This window comes from Zosterops lateralis, assembly GCF_965231275.1.
Source record: "Zosterops lateralis genome assembly, chromosome: 17".
In the NCBI taxonomy this organism is placed as follows: domain Eukaryota; kingdom Metazoa; phylum Chordata; class Aves; order Passeriformes; family Zosteropidae; genus Zosterops; species Zosterops lateralis.
The window spans coordinates 13,943,513-13,967,249 of record NC_139777.1 but is presented as its reverse complement, the minus strand read 5'-3'; the positions used below and the strand labels follow the sequence as shown (position 1 = coordinate 13,967,249).

At 41.6% G+C, this 23,737-nt stretch overlaps 1 protein-coding gene across 2 annotated transcripts in view; it reads left to right on the top strand.

The window, feature by feature from the left end:
* Positions 1–23,737, top strand: part of MED13L (mediator complex subunit 13L) — a 165,388-nt gene that overhangs the window by 10,198 nt on the left and 131,453 nt on the right. For both annotated transcript variants that reach the window (XM_083874047.1, XM_083874048.1), the window contains exon 2: positions 9,281–9,518. In XM_083874047.1, coding sequence (XP_083730173.1) covers positions 9,281–9,518 — 238 coding nt within the window. The remainder of the gene's footprint in view (positions 1–9,280; positions 9,519–23,737) is intronic.

The following is a 23,737-nucleotide window of genomic DNA, read 5'->3' as shown; positions in this document are numbered from 1 at the left end:
GTGCAGATTGGCTTTTCCATTTCCCTTTGTCACTCCTGGTAATGGGATTCTGGCACAGCAGCTCCCCATTTTGTGTGGCTGTGTTGGTGCAAGAGCCAGCAGGACACAGGGGGAAGCGCCTGTGTGAGTCTCACTCCCATGCTGACCTGGGACAGTGCTGCTGCCATCTTTGTTTCCTTATGTCTGTGTCTTGAATATTTTGGGCTTGAAAGTATCTTTTCAAGTGATGGCTGAGTCTCAGCCCTTTGCCTTCCAGCCATGCTTATCACATTTTCTTTTCCCATCTCTGAACTGGGTTACAGCCCTGACAGTGGAGGGGAGCTGCTGAGCCAGGCACCAGTGTGGAACTGTGTTCTGAATTTGCTGCATTAGTTAAGGGATGCAGATTTGCCAACCAAAGCCTTCACTGAAGGTGAAAGATGTTGATGTAACTCAAAGGTCTTTTATCAAAAATTTCCTCTTTAATTCCTTATTGTTTTTAAATGGTTTTTTAAAGAGTTTTTGCAGTTAGTCCTGAATGACTATAGCTGCTTTATAGGTGGACATTGGGTTCTGGCTGAGGATGGCAGCTCTGAGGGTAACCATTGGGTGCTCTCTGTGTGCTGATGAGATTTCCAAGGTACCTCTTGGTACCTGGCTAAATGAAGGGGCATGGAACAGTGTTGTGGAATCATAATTCCTCCAAAGTGTCGCATCTCAGTGGTGGCCAATGTTTGTTTGGCCTGTCAGATTCACTGAAGTGGATGTAGTTGCACTTCACTCAAATAATCTCCCAGTCTCTCTGTATTTGGTTGAGAGGTTTCTTGAACCAGGTAGATGTTTTGTAGACAAATTTTAAACTAGTATGTAAGGTTTTATCCTGATACAAAATTTTCAGCCACCTTGTTTTGGTTTGAGTCTGCATTCTGATAATTTAATTTGATATCTGGATGAAAACTAGCAACTGTTTTTGGAGAACCTCAGTTTCCCTCTTGTAAACCAACCAGACTTGGATGATTTTTTAACTGTATGGAAAATATATTTTTGACCATTCCTGTAATTCTTCTGGTTTTGATGTTGTGAAACAAGAGCTGCAGTTTGTTATGAATGTGCAGAGCTACAGATGAATTGTAATGGCCTCAATTTCTGTGTCACCTTCTGTTTCTTTCATAAGAATTTCTCACATTTGATTTGTTTTGCCAACCTGTTTTTGTGGTGGACTGGAAGAAGATACTTTTTCAGTACATCAGTGTGTGCTCATTTTCCTTCTGCTGTGTTTGATTGTAGTCGTCTACTTTAGTATTTAACCTTGGAATTCTGTGAGGGTTTGGATCCATATCAGTAATTTGGGTGCTTTTACCAGATTGCTCTTCCTTTTATACTCGCCACTCAAAAAGCCTGTGTTGGTAACTCCTGCATCTGCCAGAGCTGCTGAAATTTGAGCATTAGTATTGGAGTACTTTTATATTTTCCACTGGGAAAGATGGTACTTGGTTGCCACCTCAAATTCTTTGTGAGATGGGTCCGACTTTTGTTTCTTTGAAAGAAGCAATTAATCTTCCTGGCTGCCTCCTCTCCTGCCTGGGCAAAGTCACCTCACGCTGGGGAGAAAGAGGAAAAAATACCTTATTTCTGTCAGTGCTGTTTACATTTTAGGCATAAGAGCTAATGCTGTTTGTGGCTTTTAATAATGTGAAATCTATTATTTTAGAAATGCCTTGGTTTTCTGGTCTTCAGTACTGTGGTATGGGATCTCAGGTGTCCCCAGGTATAGAAGTCCATCAGGGAGATATCTGATAATAGGATTTTGGTTACAGCTAAATCCTTCTCTGAGACTTGGCAAAGGTAAAAGATGACACACAAATGCCCTGACACTGTTGCTTGCCACAAACAGCTCTGGAGTAGGAGCATTTAGATAATCTGTTCCAGGGGGCACGAGGGAAGGAGGCAGCGTGGAGTGCAGGGATTTATCCATCAGAAAACTGTTCCAGGCACATGTGCTGCATGCACTGGCATGCTCACTTTCACATTGGTTTTTGGAGCAAAGGAATAACAACCAAAAAAAAAAGTAATTTTTTCATCCTTAATTTTTAAAAGCTTGTTAGTGGCTGCCCTTTATCCCTTTTTTTCCAGCCACTTGACTGTGTGCTTATGCAGGGAGAGGATTAAAGTCAAACATGTCATTCTGCTGCTGCTCAGTTGCATACTAAGAGGGCTGAGGCTGGGAGCTGGGCTCTGGAGAACAACCATGGCATGGTGGTTTTTTGATCATGGGACACCCATTTCAGAAGCAGCTATTTTTTAATACTCCATTTTTTGTCTTTTCTTGATTTCAGAGCAAGTTTGGAGGACTTTGTGCAGTTATGGCAATACTTGGCCTCACAGAAGTGTCCTTTTGAAGCTCATTCAGTGCGTGGGAGGCCTCTGCAGTGCCATGGGATCCCTCCCTCTTAGGGGCAGAAGGGATAAGCCCAGAGGGAACACAAACCATTCCTTGCTTTTTTAAAATGGAAAGCATAGAGAGGAAAATGTTAATATGTAGTTCAGGGAATGATCTGATTTCAGGAGACTCTGCAGGACTGAGATGGTTGGTCTGCTGTGGGTTTTCAAACCTCAGATCTTCAGACCAAGCAGAAAAGATGGGGAATGTCTGTGGACAGGTGCTGGCACTGCTCAGTTGTGCTGAACAGGAACCTCTCTCAGGGTGTACAAACAGTCTGAAAGCTGTGAAGAAACCAAATTTTTTAGTTAAGCAATCTCCTCTGTTCTTTCAATTCACTTGACAGAGACTTAGGCAGATTTTAGTAAATACTTTATTTCACTGCCAGAGAGGATGGTGTTTGTCTCCCCCACAAGCAACACATTGTTACAGAGTAATTTTCAGTCCCCCTGTCCTCGTCCTTTTGCCCTTCCTTCCTGGTGAAGTGTATCAACATGACATAACTTTTATCTGGTATTTAAATGGCTGCAGTGGAGTGTGCAATGATATTTTGTTGCTGTGTGAGGATGATGTAAGTGAAATGAGGCACTGTAACCAAAACAGATGGTGCTAATCTTGAGTCTGTCTGCAAGATCTTACAGCATTTAATTAAAATGGTGGTGTAATTCCCATGACACCTTTAACTACAGTTTAAGTTCTTGGACTATGAACTAAGGGCTTTCTTATGCAGATTTTCACTCATGTGAGTAGTCCTTAGTATGAATCTCTGGTGGCTTCAGAATAGCTACTTACTTGAATGAAGCTCTCAAGATGAGACACTAATAAAACTGGCAAACATATATATGGCATTTACATGTTTTATGTTCCAATTTGAAGCATAAATTGTAGACTAAAGATACTTAGCAGCTACTCTCCTATGTAGAAGCAAACAAAATTCTAGATTAGAGGAATTGTTTAGACTGAGCCTAACTTCAGAGGCTGGTAAATAGTGTTTTAAGGTACACTGGGCAGCTTAACATCTTCCCCTTTGGTTGGAAGGACATTTGATGAAAGCTTTTATATTCCCTTTTTTTAACTGAAATGTGTTTGTGGAAGTGATGAGGTATGGTTTGGTTTTTACGTTGCTTGCATTGTTTTTTAAAGACCATTAAAAGAAGTTATGTTTGAAGCACTGGGCAGACCTGAATTTGTCTGAGTGGCACCTTTTAAGCAGGCAACTGGGAAGTATTTTTATACTTGGTTTTTGTTTTGTTTCAAATTGGAGAAGTGTGAAAAATGAAATGACCTGAACGTTGCAATATTGAAAGTCTTTGAGAAAGCAGGGTTGGAGCTGAGGGCCTCTGTGATGGATATATGGTTCTTTTATTCATGATATGATCTTACCTCCTTTCCAATGTATTCTTCCTATTTTGAAAGTACCAGAATGATGATTTTCTACACTCTGTAGCCTGACTCTCTTAGCTTTACTTTCTTTTCTGTACTATATGAAGCAGGAAAAATAACACATTTATATAGTTTTAGTAATTGTTTTTAATGTAGAGAAGCACAAAGCAGTTAAAAAATAGCTCTGCTTTACACTTGGTGTGGCCAAATACAAGAATTTCTCAAACTTTTGATGCTCTCCCTGTTTCTCCTTCTGCTGTGTCTATATTATTGTATAATCTCTCCAAGGGAGCTTTGTGTATTAAAATGGGTGGAATTACTCAAGTGATCTGGAGAAGTTAATTTAGAGTTGGCCTGTCCATTTCCCATAAAACAGAGGCCAAAAAGCATTTGGTGGAGATGGGAAATAAAAGAAGAGGTGGAAGATGGTTTTGTTTGTGTTCCATCTGCAAGGGCTGCAGAAGAGGAAAACAGTCACAGTGGCTACCCAGCACTAATTATATCTTCAGGGTTGCTGGGAGCATGCCAACACAGAGCTGTGCACTGTGAAATGTTGCTGGGGAATTGTGATTTTTAGCAGCCTAAACTCTACCAATCTGAGTGGAGCATGATGAGATCAGCAGAAGACCCTCCCAGCCTGCATATTATTGTGATTTAAGCCTGAAGGGGGAAAAGAGTAAGAGCTTAGGTTTTCTGTCTCCTGGGAATTCACAGTCGTGGATGGTGTCCTGCAGCCCTGAGCTGTGGCAAATACATGTGGAGGTGTCTGTATTTAGGGCAGCAGCGTGTGAAAGGGAGTGCTAATTTACTTTCTGTGTCTCTCTGCTTTTCTGTGTCTGTGTGCACGGGAGATCAGAGGTTTGAACACTCTGAGCTCATCTCTTTTGAGGCTGTTTCACTCTGCAGGATGTGATGGTGGACACTGAGTTTGTGTCCCTTTCCAAGGGACTCCAAGTGATCACTCTAAGTCCACGCATTTGAATAAAGACATTGGCAATGCACTGTTTTCATTAATGCCTATTTCTTGGGGATGTTTTGGGTGGTTTTGGATGCCTGTGTGAAATTCGAACGCTCTCTTCTACCCTGACAGCTGCTTTTGAAAACATCAGAAACAAATCTTTTTGTGTCTTGGGAATTACTCTGTAAGAAGTTGGTTGTTAGTGAAGGGTTTGGGTATTACTCTTAGAGATCCAATTTCTCTGTTTCCTTACACACTTGGCCCAGTGCATTTAGAACTGGCGTCTCACAAATATTCTGTGTCCAACTGTAGTTAGCTGAACTTAGGGGAAAAAAATTCCATTTCAAAACAGCCCCACTTATCTGAGCAGTTGAACCCTTCACAGCACAGTCCTCCATAACACATGTTCCTTTATAAATCAAAGCAAAACTCTCATTTAATGCATGATTTGCTAACAGTGTTGGATAATAATAAGTATTTGTAAGTTCCTTTTTTTTTTTTTAGTCAGGCTTTTTAGTTTTAAAAACATTGTAGCAACTGCAATAAGCCAAAACTGTGCATATGGGAAGAGATGCAAGAAACACAGTAGATTACATCACCTGGCAAGAGTTCTGCTTTGTTCTGCATTCATCTCTAGCCAGTTGTGAGTTAAACAGCATGTTCACAGTTTTGTCCTCAGGTTGGCAATTTTGTCTTCTGTCTCAGTGTTTCAGGCTGCTTTCAAGCCAGCAGTTTTACTAATCAGAGCAGCTCTGCCCTCCCTGACCTGTTTTGCCGTCCTCAAACTTCCCGGTACAAGCATCTCTGTGGCTGTGTAATGAATCAGGTGTGGGGACTGATCTGAGTACAGGAAAAAGTCGTTTAATCCAACCCTTCAGGATTTGAGTCAGCCCAGCTCAGTGTGAATGTCTGAGCAGCCAGCTGAGTGCTGCAGGGAAGGCACCCAGGCCAGGCCTGCTCTGGCACCAGGGCTTGCTTGTGTTGTTTGAGGTGCACATGAGCAGCAGTCTGGGTGCACTGAAAGTTGTGTTTTATCTGATTGGAGCTGGCCCTGACAAGGGAGATCCCTCTCCACTCTCCCCCCTCTCCTGTGCCTGCTCAGTGATTCCCTGGCTGCAGGATGAGCTGTCAGGGTGCTGAGCCTGGCAGTGTTTGTCTTTCTCTTGTTTAAACTGGTGAAGTGATCCCATTCACTGAGTGATTCGATGACCAGTAGATCCAGTGTCAGACTGGGACATGGAAATGGGTGGCTGGGGCTGAGGAGGAGGAGGCTGTGCTGGGTCAGCCTATGCTCACTGCCGATGAAGCACAAATGAAACCACTTTTGGGTCTTCAGAGCAGTTCCCAGAACCACAGCCCACTGCTTGTCTTGTCTGTGCAAACCCTGCTACAGATGGAGGCCTCTTCAAACTGGGACTGTTGGTTTGTTTAAAGAAATTAATGTAAATAAATCCCCATGTGAGTGCAGCTCTTCTCCCTGTAGTGTGTTAAATGCTTTGCACAGAACATGAGTAGAGGTGTAGAGTGTGTGTAAGTGTTTTGGGTGTAGTCTGCTCTCGTGTATCCCTTCTGGATTCAAATCTCTATTTGAATTCAGTTTTAATTGACATGAGGACACAATCCAGAAGTTCTGAGGGATTAGTATTGATGCTTACCTATTAAAAATTTAAACAGAAACAGACATATCCCAGTACATGTGCTGAGCCACATCTCTGCAACTTGGACTGGGAAATGATGTGTGAGAACTCATTTAATGCTGCTACTGAGTCCAAAGCCCCAGGACTCACCTCTCACTTTTTTTGGGAGTCTCTGTCTGTGTGGGTGGGCACTGGTGTGATCCAGGTTTGTAGTTTATCATTCCTCACAGTCCACAGAATTACAGACTCTAGGAGTTTGTTAGCACAGAATTAAATTGGGTGCAGCTCTGCTGATTTCGCTGTGCTTTCCTTGACTCTGTTTCATATCTCCATATCTGGGGGGATGTTGAGGTGATACCTCTGAGCTGGCAGGAAGCCACAGGAGCCTCTCTGCTCTTTGAAACAGCTGAGCTCTGGCTTTTGCTGTGTGGATCAAGCAAGTGCTGCTGTTGGGTAATGTCCTTTGTTCAGTTGGGTTTTTTGGTTTTGGTTTTCATCATCTTCCTGTTCCATGCTCTTTGTGACTTAGCATGTGTTCTTAGCTGGTTATGGCACAAACATTTAACATCATTTTTTCACAGGCTGCCTATGCTGGCACTAATTTTTGATGTTTTGTGGTTCATAATTATATTCATTATCGTATTTCAGAAACTCTGCCTGTTCCTTTTCCATGCTATAGCTGAGGACACACATAGAACAGATGTAGATGCTTTGGAGGAGCACTTTCTCTCAGACTGTTATTTAGTGTATGAGGTGTTCTAATACCCTGGAATTAGAACACCATAATACTATGGAAAAAATAACTTTACTCCTTCCATTTTGCTCTTCCTCCTGCATTCCCTTTCCCTTGTCATGCCAGGAAGGTGGCACATGTCTGTGTATCTCAGCCAGTCTGGACTATCTTTTCCCATTTCCTTTTCCATGGTTCCCAACTCTTTGGATGGCTGATCAGCATTTCTGTCTGAGTGCAAGGGCTCAGTACTGGCTGTAGGGAGCCTCCAGCTGGGACAATCCAGGGCTGGTGTCCTGCTGGCAGGATATAGGGGAGCAGTGTCCCTTCTGCCCTCTGGAGCTAAACATGCCTGGTGGTTTAGAGGCCTGCAAACAATAAACCAAATTTCCCTGCTGTTCAGTGTTCCATAGGTTTTTCCCCTTCCCAGTGCAGTGCTGTGTGGCCATGTGCCTGGTGAGGCCACGTCAGAGGACAATTAAATGGGCAATCTGGATAATCAGTGCTTGGGGAAATAGTCCTTGAGGCAGAGTCCCAGGACCTGTAGCCATGGGCCAGAGCCCTGCTGTGCCAGGCAGTATACAGGAATGAGGTGAAACTATTTCAGAGAATTTACAAGATCCAAGAAATATTGTGGGTTTTGCTTCTGTTGTTGGTATGATGAGCATCACCTTCAGCTTTTCAGCAGTTTACTAGCCAGCTCTTGAACAAGGCAGGCTCCTTCCAGCTACTGTGGTGGACAGAAGAAAATTTTAGAGTTTAAACTTTTAAATGGACTAAGTTTGTGGATTTGAAAGAGGAAGTCCTTCTGTGTGTGATGGGGAATTTGGGTTTTGAAGGAGAAGTTGAATGTCCTTACACAGATGACAATGGGAGGAATATGTGATCTGCAAGTCTTTGGTTTCCTTTATTAGGAGTAAAAATTCATTCCTACATTGTTTCCACTGCTGGGTCTTTCCCTTGTCCCTGGCAATGCCCTCTCTTGTCAGAGGTGTAGCTGCTGCCCTGGAGTGTTTGCACTCCTTGTGGCAGACCAGCTGGCTGCTCCTGCAGGACCACTTTGGAGCACACCGGCTGCTTCTGGGCAGCCAAGGGAAGGTGTGAACACTGGAAATGAAGCAGTGAGGGAATAGCAGCAGCAGGAATGTGGTAACAGGTTGGAGAGTAGAGTACAAGCCCACTGTGAGCAGGGTGTACACACACCAGTTGTGTTTGATAACAGCCAGAGTGTCCTGGGGATATTTTCTGTCCTGTGCTGGAGAGTGGAGAGAAAGGGGGAGGCTACTACAGGGATGGGGCAGACTGGGAGGGAAGGAAAATCTCAGAATCACAGAACACTCTGTGTTGGAAGTGACCTACCAGGGTCATTGAATCCAACTCCTGGCCCTGCCCAGGACACCCCAACAATCCCACCTTGTGAATCCTTGAGAGTGTTGTTCAAACACTCCTGGAGCTCTGGCAGCCTTGGGGTTGTGCCCATTCCCTAGGGAACCTGTTCAGTGCCCAAAGAAAACCTTTCTGAAATGTCTGAGTAGCAAATCTGTTCTTTTTATTCTTCCTTGATGGTTAATAAGAGAATTCTCTCTGGTTGAGAGGCAGTAAATGGCAACTTTCCATATTCTGCTTTTGTTCATTTGGACAAAATAAAAATAAAAAGCCCATTTTGTAAACCTGTAGCATCACAAAGTGAAACTGTTTCAGCTTTTCCAGTAAGTCACTGTTTGTCTTAAGTACTGTGGTGCTTTGTTTGTGACTTTCAAGTGGCCAACTTTTGGGCTGACACGGAGCTCACGTGGCCACCAAGCAGCCTGTAGGGAATGAGCCTTATTCCTTCTCACTTTGTTTTTTCCCTTTCTAACTTGTAAGATGACAGTAAGATAACAATAAGGTTAGAAATTGAATGAAGCTGTTGGAAATGAATAGAATAGAAACGAATAGAAGTGAGTCAGGTTGTGGTGAGAACCTAAATGCAGGGGTAAGCCAGGTTTATTCAGTGCTGTTTCTAAATTTTTTTCCTTGAAGGGGAATAAAGGAAAATATATGAATAGGAAGATTTTTGAACTTGAATTGAGGAATTAACAATGAAAATTATGACTATAACTAAATGATTAAGCGATCCAATGACTCTTTTCTTCTCTTTTTGTTTCCCATAGGCTGAACTCACAGGCATCAAATGGCGTAGGTACAACTTTGAAGGCCATGGGGACTGTGGGCCCATCATTTCAGCTCCAGCCCAGGATGATCCCATCCTGCTCAGCTTTATCCGCTGCCTGCAGGCCAACCTGCTGTGCGTGTGGCGCCGGGACGTCAAACCCGACTGCAAGGAGCTCTGGATATTCTGGTGGGGGGACGAGCCCAACCTGGTCGATGTCATCCACCACGAGCTGCACAGTAAGCCACTCCTTCTTCCTCAGTTAATTCTGTTTTTTTCAGTGAAAAAGGAATTTTTTTTAATCCTTTAACCTGCTGCCTTATGTTGTTTGGTCATAGTTTGTGTTTTAAGACCGACAGGAAAACAAAAAAACCCTGTAAATTTGACTTTTTTTGCAGTGTGATAGAATGCAAAGTGAAGCTTGAGCTCAGGGGACCTGTAGTAAACATTGTGACTTGGATTTTTTGTGGAACCTCTAAAAATAGAGTAATTTCTAGTTCCAGGGATGATAATGATAATAATAATAATAATAATAATAATAATAATAATAATAATAATAATAATAATACCCCAGCTCTGGCATAAGGTTGTAGCTGATGGAATAAATTGCCTCTCCTGTAGAGTCAGGTGAACTCCGTGGCACCCCAGGTAAATCTGTGAGGTCAGGACTTGCTCCTTGCTTGTGGCGCAGGATTTGAGCATGATCCAAGGCGAGTTGCAACAAGTGAGTTGGAGGAATAGGAGGCAGGAAGGGGCAGGTAGGTCAGAGGTGACAGTGGTAAGTTGGTGATTATAGGCTTTGTGCTACTGGGATTGTCCTCAGAGTCTCCAGAATGTGGAGCCTTAACATGGTAAAGTTACTTCTACTGTGTCTGTTGTGATCCTGTTTTGGTTTGACTATATCTAGTATATATTATTTTCTTTTCATTGGTGTATTGTTGCGATGACAATTCTTAGTTTGCCTGAACTAAAAGGTGTTTTATTAGGCTGTATGAATTTTACCTCCATTTTCACCTTGTGTCTTGCAAGAAAACAACTGAAATTCACGGGTTCTGGAATAATAACAGTAGTTAAAAAACCCCAAGAAAATCATAAGGATCAGGTTCTTGTTTTTTGCAATAATTTTTTATCCTTGTGGCCTTTAGACCTTCTGGTGACTTGGTGCTAAAGTTTGTTTCAAGTACACAGGCTATTTTATTTATCAAGTTTGCTTGAGTTGTCCCTTATCTCCCACCTGTACCCTACACTGTTTAGTCCTGGGTTATGGTATATTAATTTATTTTTCATTCTGTTCTAAGCACCACTTCTGCTTTGATGACTGCCAGATTGTTTATTTGGCACCAGAGCCTGTGAAATCACAGATATGCAGGCCTGAGTACCTTGGGGTGTGTTGCACACAGGTAGCCCCGTGATCATGTATAATTAAAGAGATGGCTCACAAGTGCTGCACTGAGCCGTTCCACTGACATTCATTTTTTATGAGGCACCTGTTTTGAATGGGGGAATGGGTAATATTTCTACTTACCCAGCAAAGCTTTAATAATATATGTATTTCTCTTAGTGAAATATGATTTATTTAATATTTCAAATGCAGTAGATGGGACTTAAGTGTCTTTTTATTTGAGGGGAGTTGCAGGTGATGCTTTTGTTTCTGTTGTAAATTGATGGAGCTTGTTTATATCTGACATCTTGGATACAACAATGTGATGCTGCTTCCAGTGGTGGTGGTATGGAAATCCACTTAAATGTCTGGACAGCTGAATCTGCTTCTGCTGGCTGCAGTATGGGGCAGAGTATAGCAAAGCATCACTGTCACACATTGTTTGCCTGGTTCAAAATTTTATGGAATCACAGAATTATTTTGTTTGGAAAGACTTCCAAGGTCATTGGACCCAACCTGTACCTGATCCCCCAACCACAGCACTGAGTGCCATGTCCAGGTGTTCCTTGGACACCTCCAAGGATGGGATTCCACCACCTCCCTGGGAAGCCTCAGCCAATGTTTAACAACCCTTTCCATGCAGAAATTCCTCCTGGTGTCCAACCCAAGCCTCCCCTGGCCCAGCCTGAGGCTGTTCCCTCTCCTCCTGTCCCTGTTCCCTGGGACCAGAGCCTGACCCCCCTGGCTGTCCCCTCCTGTTAGGGAGTTGTGCAGAGCCACAAGGTCTCCCCTGAGCCTCCTTTTCTCCAGGCTCAGCACCTTTCCCATCTCCCTCAGCCTCTCCTGGGGCTCCAGACCCTTCCCCAGCTCCATTCCCTTCCCTGGGCATGCTCCAGCCCCTCAAGGTCTTTCCTGAACTGAGGGGCTCAGAATTGTGCACAGCACTCGAGGTGTTCCAGCATCCAGGCTGGAACCTTCAGAGCAGTAACTTTTAAGTGGAATTCAATCTGAAACTCATCTGTTGTCACGTGTGTAAATCCTACAAGGACAGATTTCCTTGTTCTATATTAAAAGCACATTGAAACACTTGTAGTGACTTATCAGATGTAGTTCAAAGTGATGTAAATTGCGTAAGTGTTGTACATTTTCCTGCTGATAGGGCTGTCGGGCTCTGTTCAGTACCTTTTAGAGTTCAAACATCAGTATTGACAAAATATTGAGCCTCAAATTCTGCCAGAACAAGGCATTTATGTCCATTGATTCCTTGAGATAGGACAAAGGACACAGTTTGTGTTCACTGCTCTATGCAGCCAGAAGGCAAAAGGAACAAGTTTATTCTGCTTTTTATTGTATAAACAGGCCACAATACAGAACTATTTGATAGTTGAAATTAGATTCCTGAAAATAGAAAGAGCTTTTCCATGTGGGCATACAAACAGAAAATAGGAAAGTTACTGAGGCAGAGTTTTCCTTTTCTGTCAGCTGGGCCAGGGTAACATGTTCCTTTTTTGGGGATAACCTGCTCAGGAAATGAGCTGCTTTGGCTTAAAATGCTGTTCCTACAGGTTGGATTGTAACTGTGACTTAGAGTTCCATGGCCAGAACTTTGTTGTTGTGTTGTATTCATGTGTTCAGGAACCACAATTCCCAGGAATCTCATGCTGCAAATCCAAGAGGAAGACTGGAGTCTATCCAAAACATTGACATCTGAGATAGAGGAACTTTAGGGAATAATGCCTGAAGTAAGATCATGAATTCTTATCAAAAATAAAGTTTTGGATTTCTCTTTTCCTTCCTAGGACTTATGCTTTAAAAGTGAAATAATTTAGTGATAACTAAATTTTAAAGAATTTCAGTTTTAAATATTGTTTTATTAATTCAGGTCTAAATTATAATTTTTGATTTTTCTGGATAAGAGTTACTCCAATAGTGCTGTATGGTATTAACTGCTTTCAGTAAACAGAGAAGAAGTGCAAACTGAAGCTCTGCTTTCAGAAGCACTTCTAAAAATTTTGCTCATGAACTCTAAGGGTTCCTTTATCTTTATAACATTGAAGATTTAAACAACAAATCTGCCATTAATAAAAGATTTTCAAATAGTCATAGGGAAAACAACTTAGTGATTGTAAACAGGAGGTATGAGGAGAGTTGTTTATGTAGTAGCTTTCCAAAAGTGTGGATAATTAAATGCTGTCATGGGAGATTAAGTAAAAGCAATTATTTGCAGAGCAGTTAGAGATCAGTGGAGTGGTTGGATTAACCAGGCAGCTGGGAACTTCAGAAGTGTCTCTTGCACATTCTCCTACATTTCTTCTTCCTGCCAGCCTTGACTGTGATGTTCTGGTTTTTATTGTGGTGGCATTTAAAACTGGGCCAGAGGTTAAAGATCTTTATTCAGTCCCTAATTGGGGTGGGGTCAGTCAGTGAGGAAAAACTGGAGGTTCTGTAAGTCTGAAAAAGTTGGGTGTCTCTAGTTTGTTGAAGTTTGGTTTTCTGAAGGATAAATGCTGTTTAATGATATTGCCTGGAGAGGTTTGGCAACTTCCAGCCACAGTACCTTTTCCCATAAATCCATTATTTTGTGCATCCAACAGAAGAAGTGGAAGAAGAGGAGGGAGTGTGTGACTGTTGGCAGCATTTTTGACAGGAACGTTTTGGATTTGCAAGTTGCAGAGTTCTCATTTGCATTTGGTGACCAAATACCATCTGGAACATCACAGAGAATTGAGACTCAACCCTTGGGTTTTCTCTCTTCTCTCTTCTCTCTTTTCTCTCTTCTCCCACCCCTGCCCTAGGCCCTGTGGGTTCCACACAGATGACAGGGAAGGGAGATCTGTTCCTCAGTTCCCTTCTTTGCTTTGGCAAAGAGCACTTTGCTCTGACATTTTACACCACTCCAAGAGTTGGACTTGAACTTGTGGGCCCCTTTCAATTGAGAATATTCTGTAATTCTCTCACACTTTTGTCTATCAATTTTTAATCTCTGTACTGGATTTATGGATGTATTCCACTTTGTCTGCTTCATCTGTGGTACAGAATATTGGAATTCTCAGGGATTATGATGTGTAGCACTGCTGAGAATACAGGTTGGTGACTGCAAGCACAACATTGGAGGTGGACTCTGGAAAGCTGGTGGAATGTGAGACAGGAGCTTGAAAATGAATAAATTCTGGGTGTTTGATAGTTCTTTAGGTAAAACTACATCCTTCTATCAGCTTAGTAGCTTATGTGCCTGAATTCACTGATTCTGGTGGGTATTTGGGATTTCCATCTGATATATTGCACTTGATCCATTAATTTCTGGAGCTGCTTTCCCAGAAAAATGATACTATTTCACTTTCTGCTATGTAGAATATAAGAATTTGGATGGAAATGCTTATGAAGAATAGATTACCTTGAATAAATTGGGCAAGTCATTCCTGAAAGATTATTGTACATGATCTTTGGAGCTTGGTAAGTTTAAAAACGTAGCTGAAATTTGAGCTGTGACAGGAAAAACCTGGAGCTTCGGCTCGTTCCTGTTTATGAATTCTTGGCATATCGGGCTGGCGCAGCCGTAATCCCCTGGTGCTGATAAAAGTGAGGAGGGAAAAATGCTGCCTGTAGGAAGAGCTGTGTGCGAGGCACCCACATTAACCCACGTGGTTGTGCCTCAAAATTAATTTTTGCTGTTGTTCTTTTACCTGAAATTTGCTGATTTTTACCTACAGGAAAGCAGAACATGTCAGCTCTGTTTTTAAGGATTTTTCCTGAGGAAAACAACTTGCCCCAGAACTCAATGTAGTTGTTTTTATTCCTGCTAGGAAGGGATGCTCCCTTATGAACTGCCAGATTTCAAAGTTTCATTTATCACTCAAGTCTTCTAAATTAAGTCAATGTTTAACCTGTAAATATTTAGTGGTTGGTGCTATTCAGAATTTATTAGGGATTAAAAGAAAAATAACGCAAAAACTTGGAAAAAATTATACTTCCTGGTTCTGCTGATGTAAAGGAGAATAAAGTAGTGAAAAATCTACTTTCCATTTCAATTTGAGCCTATTTAAAGTTCTTTCAGGGTACTGTCTTATTTCTGCAATTGTGAGGAACTGGGAGCTCTGTCAGGAATTATAGCGTATGTTCTAAGCTCTGTGTAGTGAGATATGTTAATTATTGAATGAGAAGATGTTCCTGTCTATTCAAACATACTTTAAGTGTGTGAAGCAATGCGTGAAATGAAGACTGAGCCCCCTTGCCATGAAATGGGTGTTCAAATGAGAGTTCTCCTCAGTCTTTTCATTTTATTATGAGATTATGGCAGCGGGCAAGAAGGGAGGGAGTTGCTGCTGGAATTGCATTACAGCTGGCTTAGAGACTTCCTTGGATTTGCCCAAAGGTTATTCCTGGGATCCCTGGGCTTTGCTGAAAGCATGGGATGTGTATTACAACAATTTTATGCACTCTGAGTAACTCCATAAACCCCAGAACTCTGGTCATGCCCAGTGGTACCAGAAATGAGAGCAGCCAGGGCATGGAAAAGCAGCGCATGAACAAGGAATAAAGGATCTGAAATGCAAGGCTTTTGGAAGGCTTTCCATTTAAAAAGCAGCAATGAATATCAAGCAGCTGAGTACCACTTATTAATAATTTGAAGTGAAATCTGAAAATGGTTAATTGCCAGTTCTTGAGTGCAGAGTGGAATTAACAAGTAGGTTCCTGTGACAGAAGACTTTATTGGAATATTAAGTTACTGAAAAGTCTGTTTCTGGCTTGATTATTTTCAATAAGATAAGTCATTTGCATTTTCTTAATTGCCTAGCATAGATTATTCCCAAAGACAGGAAAACAAAGTTCAACTTTTCCATTCTTTTGGCAAGAAGATGGGATTGAAAAGTGAATTCCTACTTTCTCAGCTTGCAGAATTGTTCTGTGACCCTTATATCTGACACTGGTAATTGGTGTCCAGTGATTGCCAGTTGAAGTTCAGCTTAGACAAAATAAACTTTTTCTTTTAAGGAGGCATATTAAATGAGGTTATTATGCCATCATTTGGGATTAAGGAATTGCTTCATGGGAAAATGCCAACTTCTTTTATACACATGAAGTTGACAAGAGCCTTATTGTGTCTGGGCGAGATGTCTTCATTTTGTTTTGTTTTCTTTCAAAAATAAATGTTCTTCCCACCACTTCTACTCCTTTTACTTGAAAGTTGGTTCATGAGAGTCATTAAAAAAAATAAATTAAAACTGAGTGTCCTGTTTGGAATTCTGATTGCACTTACCTTTGCCTTAATTCCTCTTTCCTTTAGTGGTTTTGTCTCCACGTGAACAGAGAATCTGTGTTCAGAGCAGGATCCAATGAGTACATGTGGTATTTGTGAATTCATTACCAATTCTAGTCAAGAAATGGACTTTACTGATCCTTGTGGGTCCCTTCCAGCTCAGGATATTCCATGGATCATTCTTCCATAGTGCTTTTTCTCTCTTCTTACAGCTAGCAATATCTAAGGCTAAAAAGTCTGAAATATACCAAAGGGCCATGTGTAAAAAAGCCTAATGCTTTTTATTGTTTTATTTATAGCACTCAAAAATTAACACCTTAATTTTGTTCATGGCTGGGAATTTGGAGGTTTTCCTGTTGATTGCAACAAATTACCTTCTGAAAACAGTTTAGAGGAAAGACACTGATGGAAGGCAAAGCCAAGAAATTCTCTACTGAATCCATGTGCTTCCTCATAGTCTTTCTGCTTTCCAAATATAGGCTCAGTTCAACTGAAATACTTGAAATTTTGAGTATTAACCTTTAGGTTTTATTTGCCACACAATAGTTCTTGTTTTTCTTGTGGGAAAAGGAGTTGGTATTCCAGAGGCAACATTAACAGCTGCCTTCTGGAGGGACATTTGATGGTCCTTTGGCAGAACTCTTTCAGCAAAGCCAGACTTAGAGCAAATCCAGGATATTTAAAGTGGGATTGAACTGTGGAACTGCCCGGAAAGCGCTGGAAATCCAAAGTAAGGTTCCAATAGCTGGGAATCCCTCCCAATAACAGCCGAGTGAGGTGTTACTAATGAATCCAGGAGAACTATTGAGTAAAATGGGCTTGGAATTAACTGGAGTGCTGAGAACAAACTCAAGTCCAACTTCTGAATGTAAATAAAATTGATGTGTTACCACAGGCAATTCGGTGAACCACGTAATTAAGTTTTTTTCCACGAAAAACGAGACATGCTGCAGCAAAGCAGTATGTACAGGATTTAATTCTAGTTATATGAAAATTAAACAATCATTAAAAGACTGTATTTTTTAAAGTGCTGCTTGGGGGTGGGGGGGAAATGAAAAAAAAATCCGATCAGTAGAATTTATTTTTCAGCGATGTATTGGGCAATATTAGCCACAGTTGCTGATGATTTTTTCTTTAGAGAATCTGTTTTTCCATTGAAATGAACTCACTTAACTGTGTGAATTAAATCTAAGTTAGCTTGAAGTGAAATCTGTGTTAATAGGGCTCATTAGTAATGTTTGTATTTTCATGTATTGAGTAATTCTGAGAACACAGGGTAAGCTCTACTGGAAAATTTAGACTTTAAAAATAGATGAAATGCCACCTTCTGAAGAAAATGATTTAAAAATTGCATACAATTGCATTTTGGTAATGGCATTTTTAGAATAATTAATGAACTTGAAGTGACAATGGTACTGGATTGCAAACAGAAAACACTGAAACATAGCTCTGCTGATGTGAACACATCATTCCTCTTCGGAGAGAGATGGTTTACATTACATAAAAGTCACTTTCTTTATAATGAAGTTCCTACTAAAGGTCATGAATCTTACTACAGAATTCTTATACCCCAAGCCTGAGACTGGTTTCATTTTGAGTGGGTTTCATTACACATCTGCACTTACTTATCCTGGGATTTGACTGTAATCTGTAGGACAAGTACCTTGGATACCTGGCAGTGTGTCCATGGGGCAAGTCCCAGATATGATCCATGGCTTGGGGTGTCGGTGATGAGCCAGGAAAATGGGGGGGAGACAGCTTTGGAAAAGTGAAATTTTTCCTGATGTTCATTGAAACCTCAGGGCCCTGAAGCTGGAATATGGCCTTTCCAAAGAAGCAAACAAAACCGTATTCCTGCATGGAACGAAGAGGAGGAGCAAGTGGAAAAAACCTGAGTACATGGGATAGGTTAAGAATAAGGGTGGATTCTTACCTTTGCTCTTTGCCCATGGGAAGTGGGGGTTTCAAAAGGAAAAGAAAACTCTGGAGTTGTGGTGTTAGTTAAATATTAGTCTCTCGGTTAAAAAAACAAAACAAGCAAACCAAGCACCTGTGTATTGCAGTCACTCATATAAGTAGAACTTTAAATGGAAGGATGTAAAATTAATTTTCCAAGGCTGAAATGCTCACTAGTTTGAGGTGAAGGTACAAGCCAGGGGAAAGGCACACTGCAAGGTGGGCACAGCTGAAATGCTTTTGCCTCCTTGTTGCTGTAAACCACATTTAAATGTGTCCCTGGAACTGTAGCCCCTGTCTGGGTGCTCAGCTAAGGCCGTGGTGCTGCTTTGGTCCCGCAAGTGCCCTGCAGCTGTCCCTGTGCTCCCTCAGCTCAGGGCTGCTGGGAGCCTGGCACAGTTTCAGTTTCTGTTCCAGTGCTAAGGGCTGGGAGCTCCCTGAGCTGCCTCTGCTTCTTCCCAGCCCTGACTCTGCCTTGGCACGAGCCCAGGGCTGGGCTGGGCCCTGGCACTGCCACCTCCGGTGTTCCCTGGCTGTCCCCACAGCCTTTCCTGCCCAACCTTCAGAGCCCTGATCTCTCTGCTCCTCCTGGACAGTATTTGCACCAGATCCTGGGGTGTTTATTGCTTTGAAATAGTCAGTGACCCAGAGGAGTCAAACTGAAATGCTTCAAAGTTCTATAACAAATTGATGAGTTGATCATACAAATAACCAGGCAAAAGTAGCACCTCAAATTCCTGGAGAAATTGAAGTGTGAATTTCCTATATTAAAGTGCTTATATTGATAAACTTGGTTTTAGAAGCTGCCACACCTGCCACTTTCTGCTCTTCCTTCTAAGCAGGAAATAAGTATCAGATTTTCAATAAATCATTTCTATTTTGTAGTTGTTCCATGACATTCTGGTTGCTTCTGAAATGTGAGTAATAGAACACCTTTCCCACCAGGGAAACTTCCAGTCATAGGTGATGAAAGGGTCATTGTACAGGAATTATTTTACTGGAATGGCTTTAAGAATTTCGTAGTTATTCTTTAAAGCTCTCTAAAGAGATCGGAAGTATGGACAGTGTTATTGTGTCAACAGGGGAACAGCAGGGCTTAGAGTCTGATGGGTTTATGGTTCTGGGGAGCTGGAAGGAAAATCTCTTGGTCTCTTTGGAGCTTGATAAAATTTATTCTATGCAATTCTTTGCTACTATGTCAACAAAATTCCCTGGAATCTGTTCTCTAAGGCAGGTGAGGGGGAAGTGTGTGGTGTTTGTCTGCCCTGTCATTTTTTTGCCTCTTCTATATGAAAAAGATGTGATTTCTGATATTATGGTAATGAGCAGTGTGACTGTAAAGCAAGTTTGGCTTCTGTATTTGAGTGATGTCCTCTGCTCTTATCAAGGGATGGAGGTGATGTTGGGCTGTGCTGGGATAGAATGGTGAAGGGCTTAGCTGACAATCCTGCCCTTTCCAGAGATATTCCTGAGAGTTCTGCCACTTTAACTGGCTGCTGGTCAAGAGGAATCTGTGTTCCTGACAAAAGCTTTATAGATTTTCTTTAATGTGTAATTGGCTTATTGAAAGATAACTTTTTTTTTTTTTTTTTTGGGTACTAACATTATAGTCTGAATAACTTACAAGTAACTTAAGGATTCTTTGCCATCTCTAACAGCCCTGAGTTCGGAGTCTAATTTGGATTTTCTATACAAATCAAAGTAAGATTTCCATTGCTGCACCATACTAAAATAAATGAAATACTTCACTAGAACTGGGGTGTCCTGCAGTGGTGTCACCATCATTGCTGCTGCTTCACTGCTGGTGTTGGTGCTTCCAGCTGCAGTAAGGCCCTCTGGTCCTCTGCACAAACTCATGGAATTTATACCCAGCAGGGTTTTGCAGTACAAATGGAGGAGTTCCCACTCATTTATTCCTGTTCTTTGGGAAACAGTGTATTCAGGAGCTAATAAGCAGGTGAGGTAAAGCTGTAAGTAATGAACAGCAGCATGCTTGAGAGATCTTCCCAGAGAGCCTTTGTACCTGGGGAAGCTGTTCTTGGAAGTGGAAAAATTCCAGACAGATATCCCCTGTCCCAGGTGCATGTGGAATTATGGCTCAGTCCCTCTCTGCCTTTTTCCTAAACTAAACCAGAGTGCAGGAAGCATTATTTTATTACTATTTCTTTTGCTGCAGACCACAGTTAAGGCCTGGAAAGTGTGAAGAAAAATGTTTTCCCTGCAAGACTTACTGTTACTGCTTAGTCTCAAAAGCAATATACTCTAGTACTGAAATTCCTAATCCCTGCCCTTTTGGGACTGGGGTTCCTGCCTGGCCTTGTCCTGGGAGGTTCTCAGTGAGCCCACTAAAGGATAATGGGTGAGCAAACATTACACTCAGCACTGTTTGCTTGTCCTGTCCCTGACAGCTGCTGTAGGATGGCTGAGCCTGGAGGTGAGACACTGCTCACATTCAAGGGCTCAGATGATTGTGTGGGAACAGCAGAGAAAAAAGATCCTGGTGCTTAGAGGTACACTAATATATATTTGTATTAAAAAAAAAAAATCATTACTGTCTTAAGAAGTGATTTTTGAGTTCAATATGAATTTATATGTAAGTTCAGTTTTCAGTTCTTCAGTGAGTTCTTGCAATAATTTTACACATTTATTTATTTCTGCATAGTAAACATGCCAGCAGACCTGTGTTATAAATCCCCTAGAGAAATGTTAATTTACTTAATTTTCCCTGTTCAGGTACTGACTACAGTTTACATTTTGTCATTAATGCATTGAACAGGGGTTCCTGTTAGTTTCTGAAACTCAAAATGTTTAAATTAAGCACCAACCCCAAATTGCCATTTTCTGCCTCTTAAGGATTCCTGCTTGTGCTCCCCAAATGTTGGAAGATGCAACTGAATTTTTTTTAGTACTTCTTGTGAATTTACTTGCTTTGTTTAATTGACATGAAATCACTTCACTGAAAATGTGGAGACCTTGGATTACTGGTACATTGGGAAATCTAGAAGCTGTTCATTGTCCAAGATGCCATTTTCTGGAGCTGGCTGGAATACCAGGATATCAGAGCTGTGATGCTGATGTAGCCAAAATTAAAGGGGCTGTGGAAGGAGCTGCCCACAGAGAAGGCTTCGTGATTCATTTCTGTGTGAGTTCAGAATCTTCCAGTACTCAAACTGCTGAGCTTGGGAGTTCTCTGCTGTCACTTGTCTTTGTTTTAATGGGATTAAGTAATTATGTGTGCATTTTCTTTCAACTAACCAGCCTGATAAAAGCAGGCACAACTGAAGAGCCTATAAATTGTCGGCTCTTCTGTTCCAGCAGAAGTGCTTTGATGGCTCTGCAGATTTTACGTCTTGGTGCATATATTTAGTTGCCCTACTAAGGTGAGTAAGACTAGAGAGTAGTCTATGTAATTGATGGGCTGGGGGTCTCCCCTTGGGAAGGTGCCTGGGGGAAAGTGGATCTCAGCTATAGAGCAGTTTTAAAGGAGAAATCTGTGGCATTTCCAAGCAGAAATAGAAGCTGTTCTCCCAAACATGGGAGTAACTTCATTGAAATGAATCATGTCTGGTATTGATAGTTTGGTTGTATCAGTTGTAGATTCAAATTTTGCTCCTGCTTTGCAAAACCTCTGCCTGTGTCCTGTAGCTGTTAAGACTCACGAGTTTTTTGTAAGTTTGACATCCCTCTGATTTTTCAAGTAGGAACTGCTCACTGTGTATTGTGGCATCTGATGAATTCATCAGGTGTTTGCTATGTGATATCATCAACCCACTTAATTCTTTTCAGAACTTCATTCTTGCTGCATGGCGTGTTTATGCATTCAATTTTATCTTTACTATTAATTCAAATTAAGTCTTGGTTTGAGAGTTTATGTAATCACTTTAATGAAGTGGCTGTGCCTGCTCACTGCTTCTTGTTTATTTTAAATATTGGTCTGGGGAAGTAGAGGTTTTAATGTATTCCAAATTATAACCAGCAGTAACTATGCAATAGTCCTCTATTAATTCAGTTTTAAGAGCTCTGCATATAAGATGACTTTTACACTATTGTGCTGTCTCATAATTTCATGCGAGAACAGGCTGCTGTTAATTTGTTTTCCTGTTAGTCCATATGTGTCAGAGGCAAAATTTGTCATTCCTCTTCTGGCTTGAAGTTGTGTTGTCAGCAGATCCACTTCTTTTCTGGAGTTTCCCTATTACACTTAACAATGCAGTTTCTGAATTTTTGGGCTTGTGGCCACTTAATCCCAGGTAGCCATTTAAATTAACTTGTTAGGATGAGGAATGAATTACTACATCCTAAAAATTACTTTTCTTGTCATCTGTACAGTTTGTCAGAGGCTTTCTGTTGTTACTTTGCACACATTAAGTAGTCTTGGTTTAAGAACAGTGACTTGTGATGGAAATCCACAACTTCCCAATGCCTGTGGGGCCAATAATCAGTCCAGCCCCCTTGTTTGCCTGTCTTACACATGGAATTGTTGGTGTCCTGGTTTCCTCATGCAGTGGCGAGTTCTGTGAGAACGCTGAACTCTCAGATTGTTATACCCTCCCTCACCTGGCTGTTTGCAGTGGTTTGCAGACCACACCAGTGGCTGCTCTTGCTTTGGTATCTGGAGCTGTGGATCCAACTGGAACCAGGAGCTGGGAGCTGCCTCAACCAAAGCTTTTGTGTTCAGCATTTCCCCCCTGGCCACCCCCTCTAGGCTGTGAAGTTATCCAGGATGTGTGTCCAGGATGTGGGATGGAGGAAGAGGAGGAGGAGGGAGCCCTGGTCCACAATTGATTTTAAGTGCTGTGCTGAACAAGTAGGCAATACAAATGGTGAATGGAAGGGAAGGTTGGTTATTGCTCCAGCTTGTCTCCGTGTTTGGGAGCTGGGGAAATTGGGAAAAGGAGAGAGCTGGTGTGGAACTGTTTTAAACCAGCAGATACCCAGTTTCCCCTCCCATTGCTCACGCTACTCCCAGCTAAGTCTTTCTGCTAAACTTCACGTGATTAAGAATGTTGGATGGTGACACAAAGAACTCTACAAAGTCATGCTTAAGGACATCCCGCTGTGTGCATTTGATGCCACATCTGGGATGAGATTATAAATAAATAAATGAAAAGGAAAAAGAACAAAAGAAAATACAACCCTGAAATCCTATGAACTGTAACTTTTAAAAGCCTTTGAATGTACAGTGCTTGAGGAAAATGGAAGAAGTTAAGATATTTTGTACAAATATATTAGAAAAGAATACAGAGTGCATTTGGAGTACAAAGACTCCCAGAGTTTTACTGGCTGTGATTGTTGTCAGTGTTAACAAAACACACAGTCAGCATGGCCCCAGTCTGTCACTGTGACATGTTAAGCATTTGCAGATGTAAATCCCCATCATATGTCAGAAATATGACATTTTGCAACCAAATAAAAACACACAGAAACTTGGGATTCACAGAAGTTTCTGCCATGTACCATAACTCTGGCCATAGCTTCTGTTCAGCGTCGCAGCTGCCCAGTGAATAAAGGGAGTTTTCAAAACCATATGTGCTGTGAAAATGGGACTGTTTATGTAATGATAGTTTATTTAATGGGAGCTTTGCAAAGAATTGACTGTGCTGTGCAGTGTCCAAGAGGGTGAGGCACAAAGGAAGTGGCAGGCACAGCCATCATAACCTGAAATCCCATTATCAGATTTTTGTGGAAGTGGATTCAGTTTTTCAGAAATCAGTATTTCATTGCTGCCAAAAGGACCCATTTTGCACATACCAGAAGGGGCAGAGTCATGAGAATTGGTGATTGCCCAGCATTTATTGTTCCTCAGTACCAGTGTGACAATTGGGTTTGTCTCTCATCTGCAGTGGGTGCATTGCATGGGTGGC